The following is a 19,081-nucleotide window of genomic DNA, read 5'->3' on the forward strand; positions in this document are numbered from 1 at the left end:
GAGTTCATTCCTTTTCACTGCCAAGTGGTTTTCCATGGAGGTGAAAGACACAGCTGTGGTTTCCAGCTTGGGCTGCTAGAAGTACAACTGCTGTCCATGTTCTAGTGTGAAGACAGGTTTTCATTTCTTGGGAATATAAACGCCCTCAGTGTCATTACTTGACTGCATTTTCACTTTTAAAGGAAAGCGCCAAACCATTTTTCCGAGGGCTATGCCGTGCTGCACGCTCCCAGCAACGGCCGAGACCTGGTTCCTCCCCGTGCTGCCGGGACCCGGTGTTAACCAATGTGAGGACGGTAGCTGTTCTGCCAGGTGTGCGGCGTGTCTCACTGCGGGCCTAACATGCATTTCCCCAGGGACTCATGATGTTAAACGTCTTTTTCTGTCCCATTTGTCACCTGTATCTCTCAGATAAGATGTCTGTTCATGTCTTTTGCCCATTTTCCAATTGGGTTGTTTCTTTTTGTTGACTTTTGCGAGTTCTCTGTATATTCTGGACCCAGGTCCTTTGTCAGCTCTGTGGTTTAAAATCTTTCCTCAGCCTGGGTCTTACCTGTCTATTCTCTCCACAGCATCTGTCAATACTTAGATCAAGCCCATTTGATCAGGGTCAGTGCCTTTATGACAACCCCTCGAGGGGCTGTGCTTTGCAATGTCAGGTCTCAGAACCCCACCTGGCCCAGGTCCTGAAGATCTCCTGTTCCTTTTTTCTAAAGTTGTGTCATTACCCGTTTTACCTTCAAGTCCATGACTCACCTTGTGTTTACTACAAGGAATGCATGAACCAGAGGGGCTCTCAGAGTGTAGACCCCAGACCAGCAGGAGCAGGACTGCCTGGGAATATAATGAAATATGCAGGTAGGCTCCCAGGCCCATGCATGCGGGCAGGACAAGACACCCGGAAGGGGCTCCTGCTCTGTTCCCCACTGCCAGCAGTTCTCATGTGCCAGAGCTGAGTGGCGTCCCACTGGGTGATTTCACAAGGGGCTGGGCTCAGACATCCTGTGAGAGCCACTTCCCAACCTAAAACATTAATGTTCCATGTGGTTTCTTCCTTGGAGGGTGTGTATTTCATAGCTGAGTGGGGAGGACAAATCAAGATTGCTAACAAGAGGATCAAGGCCATGTGGTGTGTGCCTTGGGGACACTGTTTTATGGCAGAGGGTTTTCTAGATTCACTCCCACATGGGCGGCCACCTCTCAGGACACCTGTTCACATCCACCAAGTATATGCAGGTTATGATGGGAACTCACTGATAAAGCCCCCAACTTAGGGGTCAGGAACATGAACACAACACCCACATGACCTGACAGGTCTAACATCAGAGGCTTAGTCCCCTGCCTTGTATGAGAACCCTGAGGTTATGCCCGGCCCACCTGAATGATCCATCCATCTTCATCTTCAATCCTTGATCTAATCACACCTGCAAAGTCCTTCTGCCATGTCAGGTCATATATCTGCAGTTCTAGGGATCAGGATGGGGGCATCTTTGGGAGCCACTTTTGGGGGGCCTCCCCAGTCACCTCATCTTAAAACACATGACCTTAAAACATGAGACCTGCCCTCAAAGGCCCAAGGGTGCAGAGGCGCACAGGCCATGCACACTCTGTGGGCCTGGCAAGGTCAACACAGCAGTGGTGGTAGGGACCACAGCAGTAGAGGCCACGCCGAGGTCACCCTGCCACACGGAGAGCAGTGGCCACCTGGGGTCCACTCTCCTGGGTGGTAGGGCCCCCTCTCCAGGTCTCCTCAGGATAAATGGCCACCAGGCACTTAAGCAGGATGGGGAGGAGCCTCAGGCCAGCCCTGCCCCCCTGCCCACTGAAGAACAGAAGCAGGCCTGGTAGAGCCAGAGGTGGTGGTGGTGTCCTCATTAGCCCAGACGGGAGCAGACTGACCGTGCACTCCCTACTCTGGTTGTCTGCTAGCTGGGTCTCTTTTTAAGGGGAAAAACTGACTTTCCAAGAGAAATGAGTTAAGCAGGAGGTCACAAACAAATGCATGCATGAGTATGGGGACCTGGCAGTGGGCCTCAGACACCTGACTCCCCCGAGAAGGCACCTGGCCTTCTCCTCCAGCTTCTTCCGTGGGCGCTCATTGTACTTGCTGTCCCTCCAATGGAGGAACACTCCTCAGAAGCCCCAACTGCCAAGGACTGTTCGTTAGTCATGAGCAGGGGAGGCACCGGGGGCAGGGCAGTGGGGGACGGGCTCGTAATTCCTCTGCAATGCACTGACTTCAGAGGTGCGGGGGCACATGGTGGGGGCTGGCAGGGGCTGGACCCTGGCCCGGCACTGGCACCCATCCACAATGCTCCCTCCATGGGGACCCACCGGCCAAGAAGGAAACGCACTATGCTGGCCTGAAAGTCACCAGATGTGGGGAGGTAAGAGATTCTGGTTATTAAATCCTCGATTACTCAGAGGGGGCTGACCTGGGAGATGACTTCCTCGCGGACTCCCTGAAACCAGCCTGCTGGGCCTGTGTCCAGACTCCGCCTGCCTGAAACTTGGCCTGGTCAGCACAGCTGGGCCTGAGGATGTGTCCTTCCATACACACACACACACACACACACACACACACACACACACACATACAGAGGTTGGTGCAAGGCTTGCTTTCGGAATGTGCCTGGCCTTAGCTTCCAGGATCCAGTTCTCCCTATCAATTAAATCTGCCACCACACAGCTCACTGTCACCCCTGACCTAGCCCACAGCAGATATCATCAATCAATCAGCAAATCCCAGTCAGGGCTTTGGAATCTTTTATAACACAGTGCTTTAGGCAGGTCCAGCTGAAATGACACATATTCACTTATCTTGCCTGAGGCTGCTGTTTGCTTTCAAATGCACACTTCATACACTATTTTGAAAAAAGTTCCCCAGGGTCCCCTGGAAATCCCTTTTGCACTTTCAGAAGTGGAAATTCCTCTCCATGTCCAAGTGCTGAGGGAAGCCAGCAGAGTCCCATGGTTAATGGTGAAAACTGGCTGGGCTGTTAACTTAGCAAATCTGGCGGAGATGGCCAGGGTTCCTGAGCCTTCCGTGTTTATTTGTCACAACACGGAGAACAGGGCAAAACATGAGGTCTCCATGAGAAAACACGAAGCAGTGCCCCAGATGAAGCTGGAAGCTCCTCCTAAGTCTGTGGACACCTCCAGGGGCTCCGGTGGGAAAGGCCAGGGGTCTCACCTGGAGACACAGGCTGCCACATGGATGTGCCTTGAGGATGTGATGCTGAAGGAGGCGGAGAGACACGAAAGCCAGATACTGTCTGATTCTGTTTAGGGGGAAGACCCAGACTGGTAAATCCATAAAGACATTGAGAGGGTTAGGGGCTCCAGCCACTGGGGAGACAGGGTGACTGCTGATGGGTTGATGAACATGTTCTGAAATTGTTAGCGGTGAGGCTACTGCACCACTCCACAGACTGACTGGAAACCAGAGAACTGTACTCTTAAATGACTGAACTGTATGGTACGTGAGTTACAGCTCAAGCAATCTGTTTTGTTTTTCTTTAAGACTGCATCTGGGAGGCAGATGACCCCTCTCCAGCACAGCCAGGTTGCCAGCAGGCTCAGAGCTTCCGGCCAGGTGGCCTTGGCAAGTATCTTAACTGCCCTGAGGTCCAGCTTCTGTGACCATAAGAGGTTAAGATAACTCTCCCTGTGGGACTATGGGGCCTCTCATGAGGATGAAAAACCACAACAGCAACAGCCTGGTGATCAGGAGCAGGCCTGATCACAGAGTCAGAGGGAAGGCTCCTCTGACCACTCCTGAGGGATGTGCCCAGCCCTTGCCCCCCATGGGGCAGGGTCCATGGTGGAGCAGCTCCCTGCAGAGAAAGGGAAGCAGGCTCCTACAACCCCATCCACAAGGAGCCCACGAGGTGTGTGTGGTAGGGGCTCTGGGGAGGAGGAACAGTGCCCCAAACATGGGTGGAGAACGTCCAGCAAGGAGGTTAAGGCTGGTCCCCAAGAGAGAAGTGGGGTGGCTTTGAAACGCTCAAATGAACCGTTCATGGACCCTCCCCCGAACAGAAAGTCCCCTCCCAGAATTCCCACAAACGATCCAGGACTTTCTCTGCCTAGCTGGCGCTCAGTGGATGCAGGTCCCTGTGGACGCACACACAGTATGTGGGAGATGGACTAAGAAAGGCTTCCTAGCGGCTCACATTTCCATCTATTTCCCCAATAGGTCACATCAGCGCAGATTCATCAACATCCTGGGCTCTTTGCATTACCTACATAGTAGATGGTAGATAAATATCTAACCCTGTTAACTGCTGGATCTTAAACACATACCAAGTTCTGACATCTTAAGAGACCTCCAGCCAGGCCTCACCTTCTATTTTCCAGGGCAGCCCTCAGGTATACTGGAGAACAACAAGAAGGGGTAAATGACTTAAGCACAAAATGTGGGTCTTAATGTTCAGAGCCCTGCAGTTAACAATCCTGCCATTCACTAGGTATGTGTCCTTGGTCAGGATCTTAACCTCTCTGAACCTTAGTTTCCTCATCTGAAAATGGTAGTTGCAAAATCAAATGAGATAAGAAGAAATAAAAGCATAACACACTTAAAAAACTTCAGAAACAGTGTAACCAAGTTACCATTACTGTTACTATGTCACTAATAACGTTGCTACGCTATTATCACTGTTACCATTCCAGCTCTGCAGGCAACAGTATTTTCAAATCTTCTCTTTTATCTCTTTACCATTTAAAAGGCAGTGTTTTGTATTTTAATTTAAAAACTAACAGAAAACCCCCCAAACCCATGGGGGGCGGGGGGCGCCATCCTTCCCTGCTATGGAAGCCTGTGAGGATGGTGGGTGCCACTGCATGTGGAGGAGTCCCTCCAGGTGGTTCGCAAAGTCCGCATGGAAACCGCGACTGTCACTTTCACTGGTGGCTGACTGTGTAATGGGAAACAGACACATTCAAGAAGCACCAGGTAGGGAATGTTTTGAAACTTGCTCAAATGAAGCCATTACGAGAAGAGGAGAAGACGGGTCCCCCCATGTATCATAGCATGGTTTGTTATCCACAGTGCAGACTGGTGACAGGTTATATGCCACTGAGAGGCTCCCCCATTCTCCCCCCTGTGGGATGGGGGACCCAGCCCCATCTCCACACTTTCTCAGAACAGCCATAATGAGATGCACACTGAGCAGAAAGTGTCACTAACCGGGCTTGTCTGCAGCACATCCAAGCCCGGGTGCCGAGACAGAAGACAGTCACCAGGGACACGACAAAAGAAGAAGAAATCGGGCAGCAAATAGAAGGCCCTAAGGAAAGAGGGAGCCCTGACTGCGTGGTCAGAGCAGAGACCGCAGGCGGACTTCTAACCACCAGATGAATCTGCCTCTGGGCTCTGGCTTTCCGGCCAGCACTCTGAGTTGTCAACAGGAAAGCAGAATGCTTTGTTTTGCCGTAAAGATGTTTCCAGACTGCATTTGTTGCCACGACTTGGTTGCGAGTCTGAATGCATGAGTAATAAGAAGACAGGGATGGCTCTCAGAGCAGCACACCCCAGCTCCTCCTGAAAGCGCTGCGTTTCGGACACCCCTGCCGACCCCTGGGGCCCCCGGGCGGCACTTACCCTGGCGGCGGCCGTGGCGCGTCTGCCGCGTGTCCTGCGGGCGGCTGTCGACGTGTCCTCCCGACTCCGCGCGCCCAGGTGCTGGCGGAAGCCGCGGGGTGGCCGGCGCTGCCTCTCGCGGCAGCCTCGCCCTCGGCTGGGAAGTCTCCAGTTCCGGCGGTCTGGGATTCCCTCTCCGCCCCCCTGCACACACTTAACCCTGCTCGTGCCTGGCGGGGTGCACGAGCCGGAAGAAGCCCCGGCTCGACGAGAGCTTGTCCGGTCCCCGCCGGGCTTCCCTCCCGCTCCGTCAACTGAACCCTGTGCAAGCAGCCGGAAGATGCTACTCCGCAGAGCTGGCCGGTCTCTCCAGCCTCTGGACCGGCCCCCCCGGGCGGCGAGGGCGCACCTGCCGCCCGGGGTTCCTGGCCCGCCGGTCTGGGGAGGCGGGGAACGCTGCCTTTGGCTGGGCTTCTGTGGGGGCTTCCCTCGGAGCGTGTGGCGGTTCAGACCCGCCCCCGGGCGCGGAAGGGTGGGAGAAGCGCGGCCCGTCGGACCCCAGCCTCCCCCGGTTCCCCTCAGATGTTCGGCTGTCACGCTGCTTCAGGCCCGGCAACCTCATCCTGTCAGAAGTCAACGGCACTCCGGGCCAGTAATCCCTTGGGGGGACTGTACGTGCCGGTGAGGGTGGGGGGACGAGGGTCGCCCCTCCTCCGAGCTGCGCACCCCTCTGGGTCCCCAGCTTCCGGTTCTGTCCTTTCACCACAGTGTCCGCCGCTCTCGTCGGCCACCACGGAAACCGAGTCCGAGAGCTTAACACGGCCATTGCTGACCCGAGAAGGGTCCTGAGACCCCACTGCCCGCCAGGCGAGGCTTCCCCAGCCGGGGCAGGAGTGGAAGCCGTCAGCTACGCCCCTCAGGGACTGCAGCCCTGGGGTAGAACTCCTCGTCCCCAGGGGACAGGGCGCGCTCACGCACGCATGACACGCACGGGCACGCACGTCCGCCACAGACGTGCCCACGCACACATTGTGTTCACGCACAGGCGAGACGCATGACCTGCTCGCTCACGCATGCGAATGGGCATTCACGTGTGAATGGGCATTCACACGCGCTAAGGCACCACACAGGCACTTGCGTCCTCACTCCTTTCTGACCGCGTGGACCCTGTGAGGCCGTGGTTGTTATACTTCCTGGTCATACAAGGGTCACGTGATCTTTCCGAACCGTCTCAGGAATCCTCCCTTCTTGACTAAGTTTCCTTCATAAGGACCTTCGGCAGCCATTAGATTGGGAGCCTGAAAAGACGCCTCCCCAATCATGGTTCTGATTCCTGGTTGCAGAATTCATCTGAGGTCGAGAGCTCCAGTCCACGGGGGGAGGTCCCTGAGGTCTCCTTCAGTGGTTTCCCCTGCTCCCAAGTGGAAGAAAGGGATGAGACCCCACCTCAGCACCCACCCCCTGGGGCCTGAGAGGCAGCCCTGCATAGAGGTCTGTTGGACTGCCACCTGCAGGCCTGCAAGCCTTGTGCTTGTTTAGTCTTGAGACCCAAGAAAGGGTCGAGAGTCAGCAACAGACATCACTGGTTTAATGAGTGGGGGGCGCTTACCTGTCTAATTAGGGTCCGGGAGAGACCCCAGCATGTGGACAGAGGGCAGGCAGGACCAGGTGGCAGGCTTCACTCCCAGGGAGAAGGGGAGGTTACCAGTCATAGGGGGAACTGATGGGCTTACAAGGGAGTTGTCAGGTGGGCTTATTGGGCTTATTGGGTGGGAATTCCCAGGGGGTTACCAGGGAAACCAGCAGAGGGGCACTCCCCTCATGGCCCATTTGATTAGAACAATCACTGTCTGGGACCTGGGGCAAGTATGCAGGACGTTCAGTCCTGTGCATAGGGAGAAGGTGAAGCTGGCATTGGTTTGGCCGGGGATGGCCACCTTGTCAGGTCAGACCCTGACTCTGAAGCCAGCTCCCTGGTTCAAACCTGATTCCACCACTTGCTGGCTGTGCTGCTTAAGGCAAGTTGCTTAACCTCTCTGAGCTTCAGTGTACAAATACACAAAACTTAGTTGATAATGATACCTTTTTCGTGGGGATTATGTTCAGGGTTAAATGACTTTTAGCACATGAAATAGTCTTGGAAGTGCTATTAATATCACTGGCACTCAAAGGAGAGATTCCCTCATCTCCTGGTACTGATGCTCCCTGTAGAAGCCCTATAGTTTGAGCATATAAGAGCTAGCCCCGGGCACTCACACATACGATGACAGTCAACCTGCTGATGTGTGTCTGCAGCCCTGAAAATGTTTCAAACATTTGCTTCAGTCACTCCATGGGCACTCCTCTAGGGGAGAAATCCTAGATCCAGGAAACATGTTAAAAGGATGGTAAATAACTGGAAATGAAGAGTCCCCAAATCGGGGGGTTGGTAAATTAGGAAACATCATGACACGGGTTAGTGTGGGGCTCATGGGGTGATGCTTGAGTGGCTGTTGTTACCTTGCGGGGTTTGTATCTGAATATATGTTTTAGATATAAATTTAATAGATGTAATAAACAATATATATATTCAGAATTCTACCTAGAATAGACAAAATAATTGTCTATTTAGTCTATTGTCCAGAATAGAGGGACAATGCATTAAAATGAGTAGAATTTTTAAATCATCTTAACTGATGTCTAAGACATTCAATCCTGAACTGGTGGTGGGGAGAAGAAGACTGAATAAAATACCCCCAAATCTTTACTCTTGGTGTCTGGGCGGCAGAATGATAGGTGGTCTTTACCTGCCTTGTTCTTTCTACTGTTCTGTATTGCTGAAGTTCTGTACAATGAGCAGGACTGAATCCCAAGACAGCAGCTATTTTGGGTGGAGCGTCCAGGGAAGGCTCCTCCGAGGCATGGCCAGGAGGGAGCCGGGACATAGCAGGCAAAGTGTGGCACCTGGTCAGGTTGGTGAGACACCTGGCCGGGCTGCTGTCGTGACTCAATCAAGTGTTCACCTGGGGGCTGGGTGGAGGCCCCTGGGGGACATGGGTGGCCATCAGCCGACTTGAGGTGGAGATCCCCACTCCAGGATGGGGTGAGGCTCAGCCACATGGCTAAATGGCTTTTGGAGAAAACGGGGGGGGGGGGGGCTTCCCTCGAGGGAGGAGAAATCCCACCTTTGGGCTAGGATTGTTAGGAGCAGCTAGAACACCTGGCTCTTCCCAGGTGCCAGCCTCACAGCCATGTGCACCAAGCCCTGTAGTCAATCTCTGTATAAAAATGTCCCACAGCTTCCATCCCTGGTAGAGCCCTGCCCAGTGCCAGACCAGACCAGTCTCTGAGTAGCTACTGTGTGAAGGGACCTCATGAGTTAATAAAGCACAGTGGTCCCTGTGGAGCCTCCTTCCTCATGACTTTCCTCCAGCTGGGCAGCTGCACTCTGGGCAGGTAGAGCCTCTGTGGTCGTTTACAGAATCAGTGAACTGCCCTGTTTGTGGTGGCTTCTATTTTAAGAGCCCAGCCGGGCATCCTGCCCTCCTCACAGTGTTTCCTGGGGCACTTTTTCCTGTGGCAAAATTCGATTAAACATAAACCATTTCAGGTTAGACCGCCGTGTCCAGGAAAACCATTTCCTAAGATGTGGACTGACTGATGTGAGGGAATCTCCTTTTTAACCAAGTGCTCTATGTTGTAAACAAGGCCTGAAAACACTTTACAAGCATCAGACTGGCCAATGTGAGCCAGCGGTTTCAGCCGCGGCCGCACTCTGAACATCCGAATAGGTCTGAGCCTCTGCACGGGATGTGTCCCAGAAGCTCAGTGGGTATCCGGCTGGGGCGGGCACCAGGGGCTTCCAGCTCCCTGCACCACTTCCAGTGTGCGGCAGAGGCTCAGAGCCTCTGGTCTACCCACAAGAACTCTGATTTAGGCGTTCCCAATGAAGGCTTTTCCTTCATGGGGCAGACACAGGCAGGCCCCCTGCTAACAGCTTGCCCTGCCTCAGGGAGCAGCTGAGACCCAAACATGGGCTCCCAAGCCATGAAGCTGCTAGTTTTGTTGTCAGGTGAGCGTGTGCCTGGCTCAAGGCCCTGTGGGTGGGAATGGACCCCCCCAAGCAGGTGAACGTTACCCCAGGGTGAGTAAGAGAGGTCCTAGGCAGGGAAATGAGACGGTTTTGTCTGTCCTGGGTGCATCCCCATGTCTGTGTCTGTGCAGGTCTGCGTGCTTGCTCCCGTCACTCGTGCTGTGTCTCTAGTCATCCCCACACTCGGCTTCTCTCACACTGTCAGCTGGCCAGGCCTTTGGGGAGGGCTCGGCTGGGCAGTTTTCACTTGGGCTGGGAAATTAAGTCATGGCTGTGTGTCAGCTGGGGCCGCAGCTGGATTGGGCTGGGAGGGTCACTCTCCAGGTGGCTCCAGCACGTACTGGCAGGCGGGGTGTCTGCAAGTGGCTCTCTCTCTGGGGCTGCCGCCATTCAAGAGGCCAAGGTGGAGGCTGCTGAGCCTTTTAGAGCCTCAATCAAGCCGTCAGCCCCACCGCGTGCATTCGGTCACACGGACCGGCCCTGATTCTACATGGGATGGGGATGCTGACCAACAGGTGGGGTTGGTGGGACCACCATGGAGGCTGACCACCACAGCGCCATTGTGGAGGGCGGGTTCCGAGAAAGCAATGGCATGGTCCAGGGAATCACACTGACCAACCTGAAAGTGCCCAAATTAGACACGAGGGTGACCGGTGTTGAATCATGAAAGATCGGCTAACAGTGAGCTTGCAAAGAACCAAACTCAGACTCTATGGGACTCCATGGGCCAGAGTCTTAGCCCTCCTGCTTCCTGTCTGGGGTTGGTTGTGAGCGTCACGGAAGTCCCTTGGCAGCAAAATGGGGACCACATGGTGCCTGACCCCCTTCTACTCCCATGTGTTGGAGATGGAAGGGGTGACAGAAAGAACAGCAGAGTGCCAAAGGGTGATGGTGTTGTCATTTACTTACTGTAGTGAGTGAAGGCCCTTCACAAATGTGCAGCTTTGCTGTGATCAATTCACACACTGTACGTGTGGTTCAGTGGTCTGGGTCTGCCATCACCATGACAGACTCAAGCGGGCTTTCGATACCTGAGGGGGTATTTTCAGGCCTGAAGAGAAATGCCAGTTAAAGTGGCTCAGCAGGGAACTTCTTGCCCCCGGAGGTACACAGAACCATGATGTTCGGGCTGAAGTTTGCTCTACTGCCCCCTACACTTTTCCTGGCTGAGGAAAGGAAGGCATGCCCATGGTGGGAAGTCAGCTGTGTCCAGGGTTGCAGGAGGCTCCCGGCCTTGAGGGAAACAGGACAGGGCCTCTGGTGCTTTCTGCTCTCCCACCCGCTCCCTGGTCCACATTCCTGGTCCCCCAGATGGCCCTGCGTCCTCCACCCACTAGATACCAGTAGCATCCCCGCCCCTCCTCAGCTTCCAACTCCCCAGTGTCTTCAGACATTGACCAGCATCCTCTGGGGGGTTGCAGAACCATTGGGTTGAGAACCAAGGGGTCCTCCTATGATCCACCCTTGTCCCCTCTATTCGCCAGTAAGGCTCTGGTACCCGTGGCTTGTGGGTGAGAGGACTCCAGCAGCCCCGCTGTGAGCCAGGGAGGAGGCAGGGGCTGGGCCGGCACTCAGGCGATCCTGGGCCTCGGGGCCTGGTCCTGGCTGTAGAGAAGCTTGGGAACAGAGCAAACTGCACTGAGTGCACAGGGATCCGCCTGCAGAGCTCGTGATAAACCCAACAAAGACCAGACCCGGCCTACAGTCAGCTACGCCCACGGCGCTGAGATCATCCTCCAGTACTCAAGGGCGGGAAGCACGCAGCGATAAGCGGCTCTGGGCTTGGGGATCCTGGAGCTGCCCCAGGCTTCCCGGCCTGGCCGGCGTGAGTCCTCACTAGGCAGGCTGCCCGCGGGTGGGCGGAGAGAGCCTGGGACTCCACCGAGAGGCCTCGCCCCACGCCCACTTGCCTGGCCGGGACCCAGGGCCCCTGTGTGGTCACACCCGGAGGTCCTCGCAGGGAGCAGGGCCAGTGCCAGGGCAGCGACGGGGCCGGCCCCGAGGCTCACCTCGTCCAGGGGACAACGCACAGGGAACGTGCTGAAGACCAGCCCCGCTGCCCACGTCCCAGGCCAGAACCCCTCATCCCTCCCTCCTGGCCGTTCAGCCACCAGCACCCACGAATCGGGGAGTTGATGACTAGATGGAGGACAAACTGGTTTTGTGAGGCAACAGCTTACATAACTCTGGGGTCCTTTTCAGGAAAAGCAGTACAAGTCCCAGAGCCCAGACTGGCACAGCAATGTGCACCCTGGACCCCAGACTGGCACGGCAATGCACACCTGATGCTGGAGTTGTCCCAGATCACCACTGTTGCGTGAGGCCTGGGCGTTCAGATTCTCCCTGGATGCTACCCCTACACCCAGCACAGCCAGCAGTGCTCAGTTCTACCAGAAGAGACAGCAAACCCCCATCAACACATCCCACCAAACCCAAATGCTCCATCTCCCGGCCCGCTGCCCTGGGACAGGCCCCAGACAAGCCGGAGCCGCTGCTCCAACGGTGCCAGGAAGGGAGGTGATGTGGGGGGTGGAACGGTGGTCGTAACCAAATGTAGCTAAGACATCGGCGAGCACACTTTGCGGACAGTCACAGCCAGGGGAGCGCAGCCTCAGAGGCCGGGGCGGGGGCCCCTGCGGGTCCCTCCCAGGGTCAGGCAGGGGCTCAGGTCCAGCCGGGCAGGGGGGCCGCCTGCAGCCAGTCCTACCAGCTCTGCCCACCTGGGTTTGCAGCCTGGTTCCAGGGTGACAGCTGAGTCCTCGTGGAACCCCAGGCTGCCATCCAGCTGTGCAGGTGAGCCAGGCTTGCCCAGTTCTCTCCACCCTCCCCTACCCCACCCCTGGCCTCCGTTGGGCATCACAGACACCCCCCCACCCACCCACCACCAGCCCTTGGCCCTCTGCCCCTCCATCCAATGAGAGGGCAGCTGACCTAGAGACCCAGCCTGGGCACCCAGCAGCCACGTTCACAGCAGTGGCCCTCCCTCCTCCCACCTGCCGGTGCAGCGCCCCGACCCTCGGTCTTATCTTCTCCTCCCGCAGCTGTGAGGAAGAGGAGGAGCCAGACCTGAGCTGGAAACGCTCCAGGCGAACCTCACTCCTTGTAGAGCCCATCAGCTCACTGCCCCAGGGCTTCGGGTGTGGATTTGCCGGAAGGCATAAGCGAGGGCAGGCGGAGTACGGCCTGTGTCATCTGGTGCCGTCTTAGAACAGGGCAGTGGGGTAAGGGGTCTTTGATGCCACTGGAGTGGGAGCCAGAGCCTGACCCACTTCCCAATTTTCTGCCAGAGGAAATGGGCAGAGAGGAGGAAACGGGCAGAGAGGAGGCTCCACTCAGGGACGCTTTGTCCTAAGCAAAGGACACTGTGGCCACTGACTCCTTCCTCTAAACCATTGGTTCCACTGTCCCCAGCTCTCTCAGGAGGGTCACCAAGCTTCTCAAAGCCCCTGGGCCCACTGGGGCGTCACTGAGAAACCTCAAGGCTAACAGGCCAGCTGGGTCCGAGCCAGGGCACTGGGGGCTCTGCTCCACCCTGTCTGGCGTGGGGGCCGCGGCCCGCCTCCCAGTGCCCACGGTCAAGGACAAAACAGGGTTCCCACATTAGCTGCCTATGGACACGGAGGGAGGGGCTCCCTTCAGCCCCAGTGTGGATCCGGGCCTTTTATCACCCCCTGCCTGGCACAGTTCAGAAAGCAGAACCCCGGCCAGGATTACTGCCCAGTGACTTCAAACACTGGGCCCCGTGGGACGGCGAGGGAAAGGCCCTTCTGAAATGAGACTCGCTGGGGGCCCAAGGAAGGCCTACCCAGGTGAGGGGGTCTGAGTTTTGAGCCCACCCAGGCGGGTCTGAGCAGAGACCTCAGAATTTCCTGGCCTGTTCGTTTGTGCTGCAACCAGAGGGTGTGTGGGGGCGAGAGAAAGCACGGCTGGCGGTGGGGGGGGGGGGGGGGGGGGGGGGGGTAATCTTTCAGGGAAGATTGTGTAACCAGTGCTCCCCCGGCCACGTTTCCTGGATATAAAATAAAATCTCAAGCCGACGTGTCTCTTGGTCCCAGCAAGTCAGGGAGCAAATGATCTCCGAGCCTGTGGGTTGCTGGGTTTGACTTGCTAGTATTTTGCATACATTTTTTTTCTCTGAGTAAGATTGTTCTGTAATTTTCTGTCTCTACTTTATCTTCTGAGGTTTGATGCCAGAGATATATGAGCCTCATAAAATGAGCTGGGAAATGTCCCATCTTATTTTCTGGAAGAGTTTGAGAAAGGATTGGATAAGGCCTTCTTTGAGCTATTGGTTAACATTCTTCATTTTGGCTCTCTTCTCCCACTTTATTTTCCAGTTCGCCAGTGATCTTCACAGCTCTGCCTGATACCTACATAGTGAAATCTTAACTTTGATTTTTCTACTAAAGTTGTAGAATGACGGTTTTGTACTTTGAGACAGTTTCCAGGTCAGTTTAAATTCTCTGAACAACATAAGCAGGTAGAAAGCCTGGGATGAGTGCCACACCCACCACCCGCTGTGTTGGTTTTGTCTGTGCTTTCTCTCATCTGCCCGATTATTTCTGACAGTGCACTGGGTAGTAAGTGTGCAGAACTGCTTGTGGACAGAACTCCACATTACCTTCCTTTCACTAGGATCGTGTTTTGCTTCAGCAGGCAGCGGGGACCCAACAACACAAGACCTGGGCAACCCCGCTCTCCAAGAGGAGGCCCCACCCTGTGCCCACTTCCTTCCCTGCCTTCTTTGGATCCACGGGGTACTTTTTCCTCATGGCAACTCCCTCCCTATTAGTTTGGAAGCTGTAGCTACTGCCCCTGGTCTTTTAATGGATGGGGAATACAACTTAATGGACTGAGTTTATTAACTTCCTACCATCTTTCTGAAAACTCCCTCCAGCACATTCTTGTTATGGTTCAGTCACCCAGTCACGTCCAACTCTTTGCAACCCCATGGACTGCAGCATGCTAGGCTTTCCTGTCCCTCACTATCTCCCAGAGTTTGCCCAAGTTCATGTCCACTGAATCGGTGATGCCATCGGACCATCTCATCCTCTGACGACCACTTCTCCCTCTGCACACACTACTTCTTTCTTTTCCTTTTAAGCCCCACAGACAGTACTTTCTTCTGTGCAGTCCATTTTCTAGATGACTCAACACATTTTACCACTTTCTTCCCCGCATCTCAGGTCCTCCATCCGGCCCCACTTTCCTTCTGCCAGAAGTGCAGTTTTAAAATGTTTTAGTGCAGGCCTACTGGCAGCACATTTTGGCTCTTTGTGTACTTTATTATTTAAAAAAAAAAAACACCACCACCAATTTAAACACTTAACGCTGGTTAAGAATCCACCTGCCAGTGTAGGGGACATGGGTTCCATCTCTGGTCCACGAAGACCCCACATCTCGCCCACTAAGCTGGTGCTCCACAGCTACCGAGCCAGCGCTCTAGCGCTCGGGAGCCGCAACAAGGGAAGCCACCGCGATGAGAAGCCCAAGCATCGCAACTAGTGAGGAGCCCCTGCTCCCTACAACTAGAGAAAGCAACGAAGACCCGGTGCAGCCAAAACAACAGAGTATACAAATCAAGTTCCTACCGTTAGAAAAATAATAATAAAGAGAACCACACCACGTGCAGTGCATTGGGCCCGGCTGCCCTCTCTCAGCGTGCCTTCATGGCTCCTCCACCTTGCAGCCTGTGTTGGTGCTTCCTTCCTTCCCTTCATGGCCAAGTGACAGTGCTGCCGTGCGGGTGGACCTCGGCTGAGGGATGCTCGGCGGCTCCCAACCTCTGGCCACTGTGACTAGCGCTGCTGAACACAGGGACCTGTCTACAACGCACGGTGTCCGTTCTCCTGGGTGCGCCCCTCGGGGTGGAACGCTGGCCAGATGGGCACTGTCACCTGTGTTGCTCAACTGTTGTCCTACTAAAGGCCCGACTCCGCGTGGGGCATCTCTATGCCTCTGCTTCTGACGTTCCCTCTCCCGTCCTTCCTCTCTGGCTGCCTCTGCGTTGTCTTTGTCTTTTGAGGTTCTGCACGTCCAGGTGTGACTTTGTGTTTCTGCTCGGGATCTGCTCTGCTTCCCGAATCCCCTCACCTGTCACCACCTTCTGTTCTTTCCTCTGGGATCAGACACATGTTACCTGCATCAGCTCCTTCCTCCCACTTCCCCCCTTAGGGCTGGCCTCTGCCCGTTCCTGAAGGGCAGATGGGGACAGAGAACAGAGGGATGCTGGCATCCACCCCGGACTGCCCGCAGCCCATGGCGAGCCTCATCATCACCCAGCCCAGGACCCTACGGGGTCGGGTAGAGAAGGCAGGTCTGAGGGGACACCCAGGAAGGCTCGCTGGCAGCAGTGCCATGGCCACGTTCTGAGTCAGTGAGCACAGCTGCTGTGGGGACTTCGCTAGCTAACAGACGGCAGGGGCAGAGCAGGCCAGACCCGTGGGCCACGGTCAACGCAAACCCCCTCAGGGGCTTCTGTGTGGAACTCCGTTCCGTTCCCGCCCTTCTCTTTCCTGTTTATATACAACACGGCTCCTTTGGACACGACTTCCTCCAAGGACCCCCCAGAGCTGGAACGTTCTGGGGCTGGAGGAAGCCATGTCAGGCCTGGGGTGATGCTGAGCGCCCAGAGGAGGGAGAAGCAAGGCTGGCTTTGGCGAGGGAGGGGGGCAGCTCCCAGGAGGAAACAATGCGATAGCTGCCATGGTCATAAATACATTTTATTTCATTTATTTCATTAGAAATGCACAATTACAGCGCTGAGCGCATCCATCCCCCTAAAAAAGTAGGTAAGCAACATCTCCATCAAAATCATTAGTCGTCTCCTGTGAACATCTATCCTTGTTACACTGAACAGAGCACACAGCAAAAGGTTTCTGCTACTCCATTTTTTTTTTCGATTTTCTTTTTTGTTATAAACACCATAGCAAATTAAAAAAAGCTGTTTGAACAGAGAAAAATATCGCAGTTCTTGATTTCCAGCGTGCGCTTGACGCAACCGCACTGTGCTTCCCGCTCCTTCCCTGGACGTGCGAGGAGATCAAAAGAAACAGGGTCTCCGGGCGGGGGCGGCAGGGGCTACCGTTGTCTTCGTTTCCTAGGGCACTCTCCCCGCAGACGGGTGCATGGATGCACTTCTGCAGCACGCGGGCAGGCCCCTCCCGTGCAAAGCCGAGGGGCGGGCGCGTGTGAACGGTGTGGGTGGCAGGGGCCAGCGTGCAGGGGCCAGCACGCAGCGGCGGCGTGGCTTGGGTCTGGGCGGGTCAGCGACCTCACTGGATCTGGATGGCCCCGTGCTCCAGCTGCATCTCGGGCTGCAGGCTGGGCTGCAGGGCGTCAGCCGCCTGCAAGAGGGGAGAGGCCTTTCCATCAAGGGGCCCAGGCCGTGCCCGGTCACAGACACGTGTGGTTTTCAGGCACAGAGTAGAACACACACCTGGGCTGGGGGCCCAGGACTGACAAATCCCAGGACGCCGAGGTCCCTCTGCGGGGCCTCCACTTTGCCCCCAGCCGCCCACCCACTTAACCCTCCCGCAAGTGCCCCAGCCGCCCACCACCACCAGCATGAAGTTCCATTCCCACCCTGCTTCTCACTGGGGGCACCCTCCAAGTGGTCAGCATATTCACACGTTTAGGATAAGTTAAAGGGAAAAATACAATCTTAGAATAAGTCACTGACCACTCATCTCGGCCACCAAGAATGGGGGGCCCCCACATAGACTGGCGATTTATTGGACTCCCTAAGCCACTGGTAATGCAGGTGGGCTCCCCTGGCAGGAATTTTAGCTGGATGGGTCCCAGGGCCACGCAGGTGAGGCAGAGTCCCCGGTGGGGCTGGCGCTACTCCTCCGACTGTGGCTCAAGGCTGTGCTTTCTCAGTGCAAACATCCCATGGACACAACATGTTTCCCGATGGTGGGGGTGGCAGGAGTGGGGGTGTCTGCCCGCCCATCTGAAGGCTCAGCACAGGCCTCCTCCAGAGGGGCTGGGTTTGAGGGCGCTGAGAGAGCACACCCGTGTCACCCCCACCCCAGCGGTCTGAGCCTGACCACGCCCTGACAGACCCCGATGATTCTGCCTGTCCTACGGGCCTGGGCACCACACGGGGGTCCAGGTCTGGCTCCCCCAGACCCAGGGGAGGCCATGATGGTCTTCTGACCAAGTACCATCACTGGGGGTTAAAAACCCACATGGGGGCCTGCAGGACCTCGGATCCTGGGCTGGCCCTGCCCCAACCCGAGGAACAGCAAGGCCTCAGGTATACTTGATTTGGCCTCTAAACTCATAGGTAAACATGTGCCTGAGAACTGGCTTCAAGCTGGTCCCTGGGCCAGGAACCGACTTCTCACCTTCACACTTCCAGGCACTTACGAGAGACAGAATCCCAAGTGAGAGCCTAGGTCCACACGGGCACCTCTCACGGTCACTTACCTTCCTCACAGAAGAAGGTCCGAGGTAGAAAGGCCCAAGCGTGTCCACACCTGCAGGAGCCCCGGGCCCTGTGCACTTCCCGAAGGGAGGACCCACCTGGGCCGCAGCGGTGTGGTCGGTCACCGGCGCCAGCTGGACATACTGGACCTGGATGTCGCTGCCCTGGAGCGGCGAGCCGTCCACCCCTGTGGCAGCCGGGTCCGAAGAAGCTACAGCTATCAGCTGGGCCCCCTGGAGCACCTTGAGACACAGAGGAGACACGTGTCAGCACAGAGGACAGGACTCAATGACTGAACAACAGCGATTCAAATGTGTAGCCGTATCCTGGAAACCTGGAGACTTCTAGACCCCCAGCCTGGAGTCACCCTGGCAAGAGCTGGGGCGGAAACAGGCTTGCGATTGGCGGGCCCCGAATCCCACAGCGACCCACCTGAGGTGTGGGGGGACTGATGAGCTGCCGAGTGGGCGTGAGTCAGGCAGTGCAGATGCTCAGCTGGCACTCACCCTGTGCAGGGATGCTCTGTGAGCCACTCCCCCTTGCTGTCACCCCTGTAAGTCTCCTGCCCTGACCCCGCCCCCTGCGGGTCCTAGACTCGATCACACGCATTAGGTATTACGTCATCGTCCTGGTTTTGCTGTTGTTGTCCTGGTGAGAGGCCCCTTAATATATGAATTTAAAGTCAAGTCAAAAACTATCTTTTAATGAAACTTATGAAACCATGACACTCTGGTCCTGGTGCCGAGCTGCCACCCCTACAAACGGAAGGCATCTGTGGCACTCTAACAGCTTTTCCTCTCGGCACTGCCTGTAAAGTGACTTTTCACACGACCTGCACAGCTGATTAAATCTTAAGAATTACAAAGTCAGAAACCCCAGGAATCTAAACATGCAACATTTATAATAAGGAAGGCAGGCCCATTACCAGCCTAGAGGGTAAATAAAAATAAAAATAGTAAAATGTTCTCAACTGGGAGTTCATTCCAAACACCAAGCC

The 19,081-nt window shown here is 55.6% G+C and overlaps 1 protein-coding gene across 8 annotated transcripts in view; it reads right to left on the reverse strand.

The window, feature by feature from the left end:
* Positions 1–16,354: 16,354 nt before the first annotated feature.
* Positions 16,355–19,081, reverse strand: part of BANP (BTG3 associated nuclear protein) — a 70,285-nt gene continuing 67,558 nt past the window's right edge. For 5 of the 8 annotated variants that reach the window (XM_070451417.1, XM_020905852.2, XM_020905850.2 and 2 more), the window contains 2 exons: positions 18,087–18,326; positions 16,355–16,999 (listed from right to left, as the gene is read on the reverse strand). In XM_070451417.1, coding sequence (XP_070307518.1) covers positions 16,928–16,999; positions 18,087–18,326 — 312 coding nt within the window. In that variant the 3' untranslated portion in view covers positions 16,355–16,927. The remainder of the gene's footprint in view (positions 17,000–18,086; positions 18,327–19,081) is intronic. The other 3 variants (XM_020905853.2, XM_020905855.2, XM_020905854.2) reach the window with 1 other exon arrangement.

This window comes from Odocoileus virginianus, chromosome 20 (genome assembly GCF_023699985.2).
Source record: "Odocoileus virginianus isolate 20LAN1187 ecotype Illinois chromosome 20, Ovbor_1.2, whole genome shotgun sequence".
NCBI classification, from domain to species: Eukaryota; Metazoa; Chordata; class Mammalia; order Artiodactyla; family Cervidae; genus Odocoileus; species Odocoileus virginianus.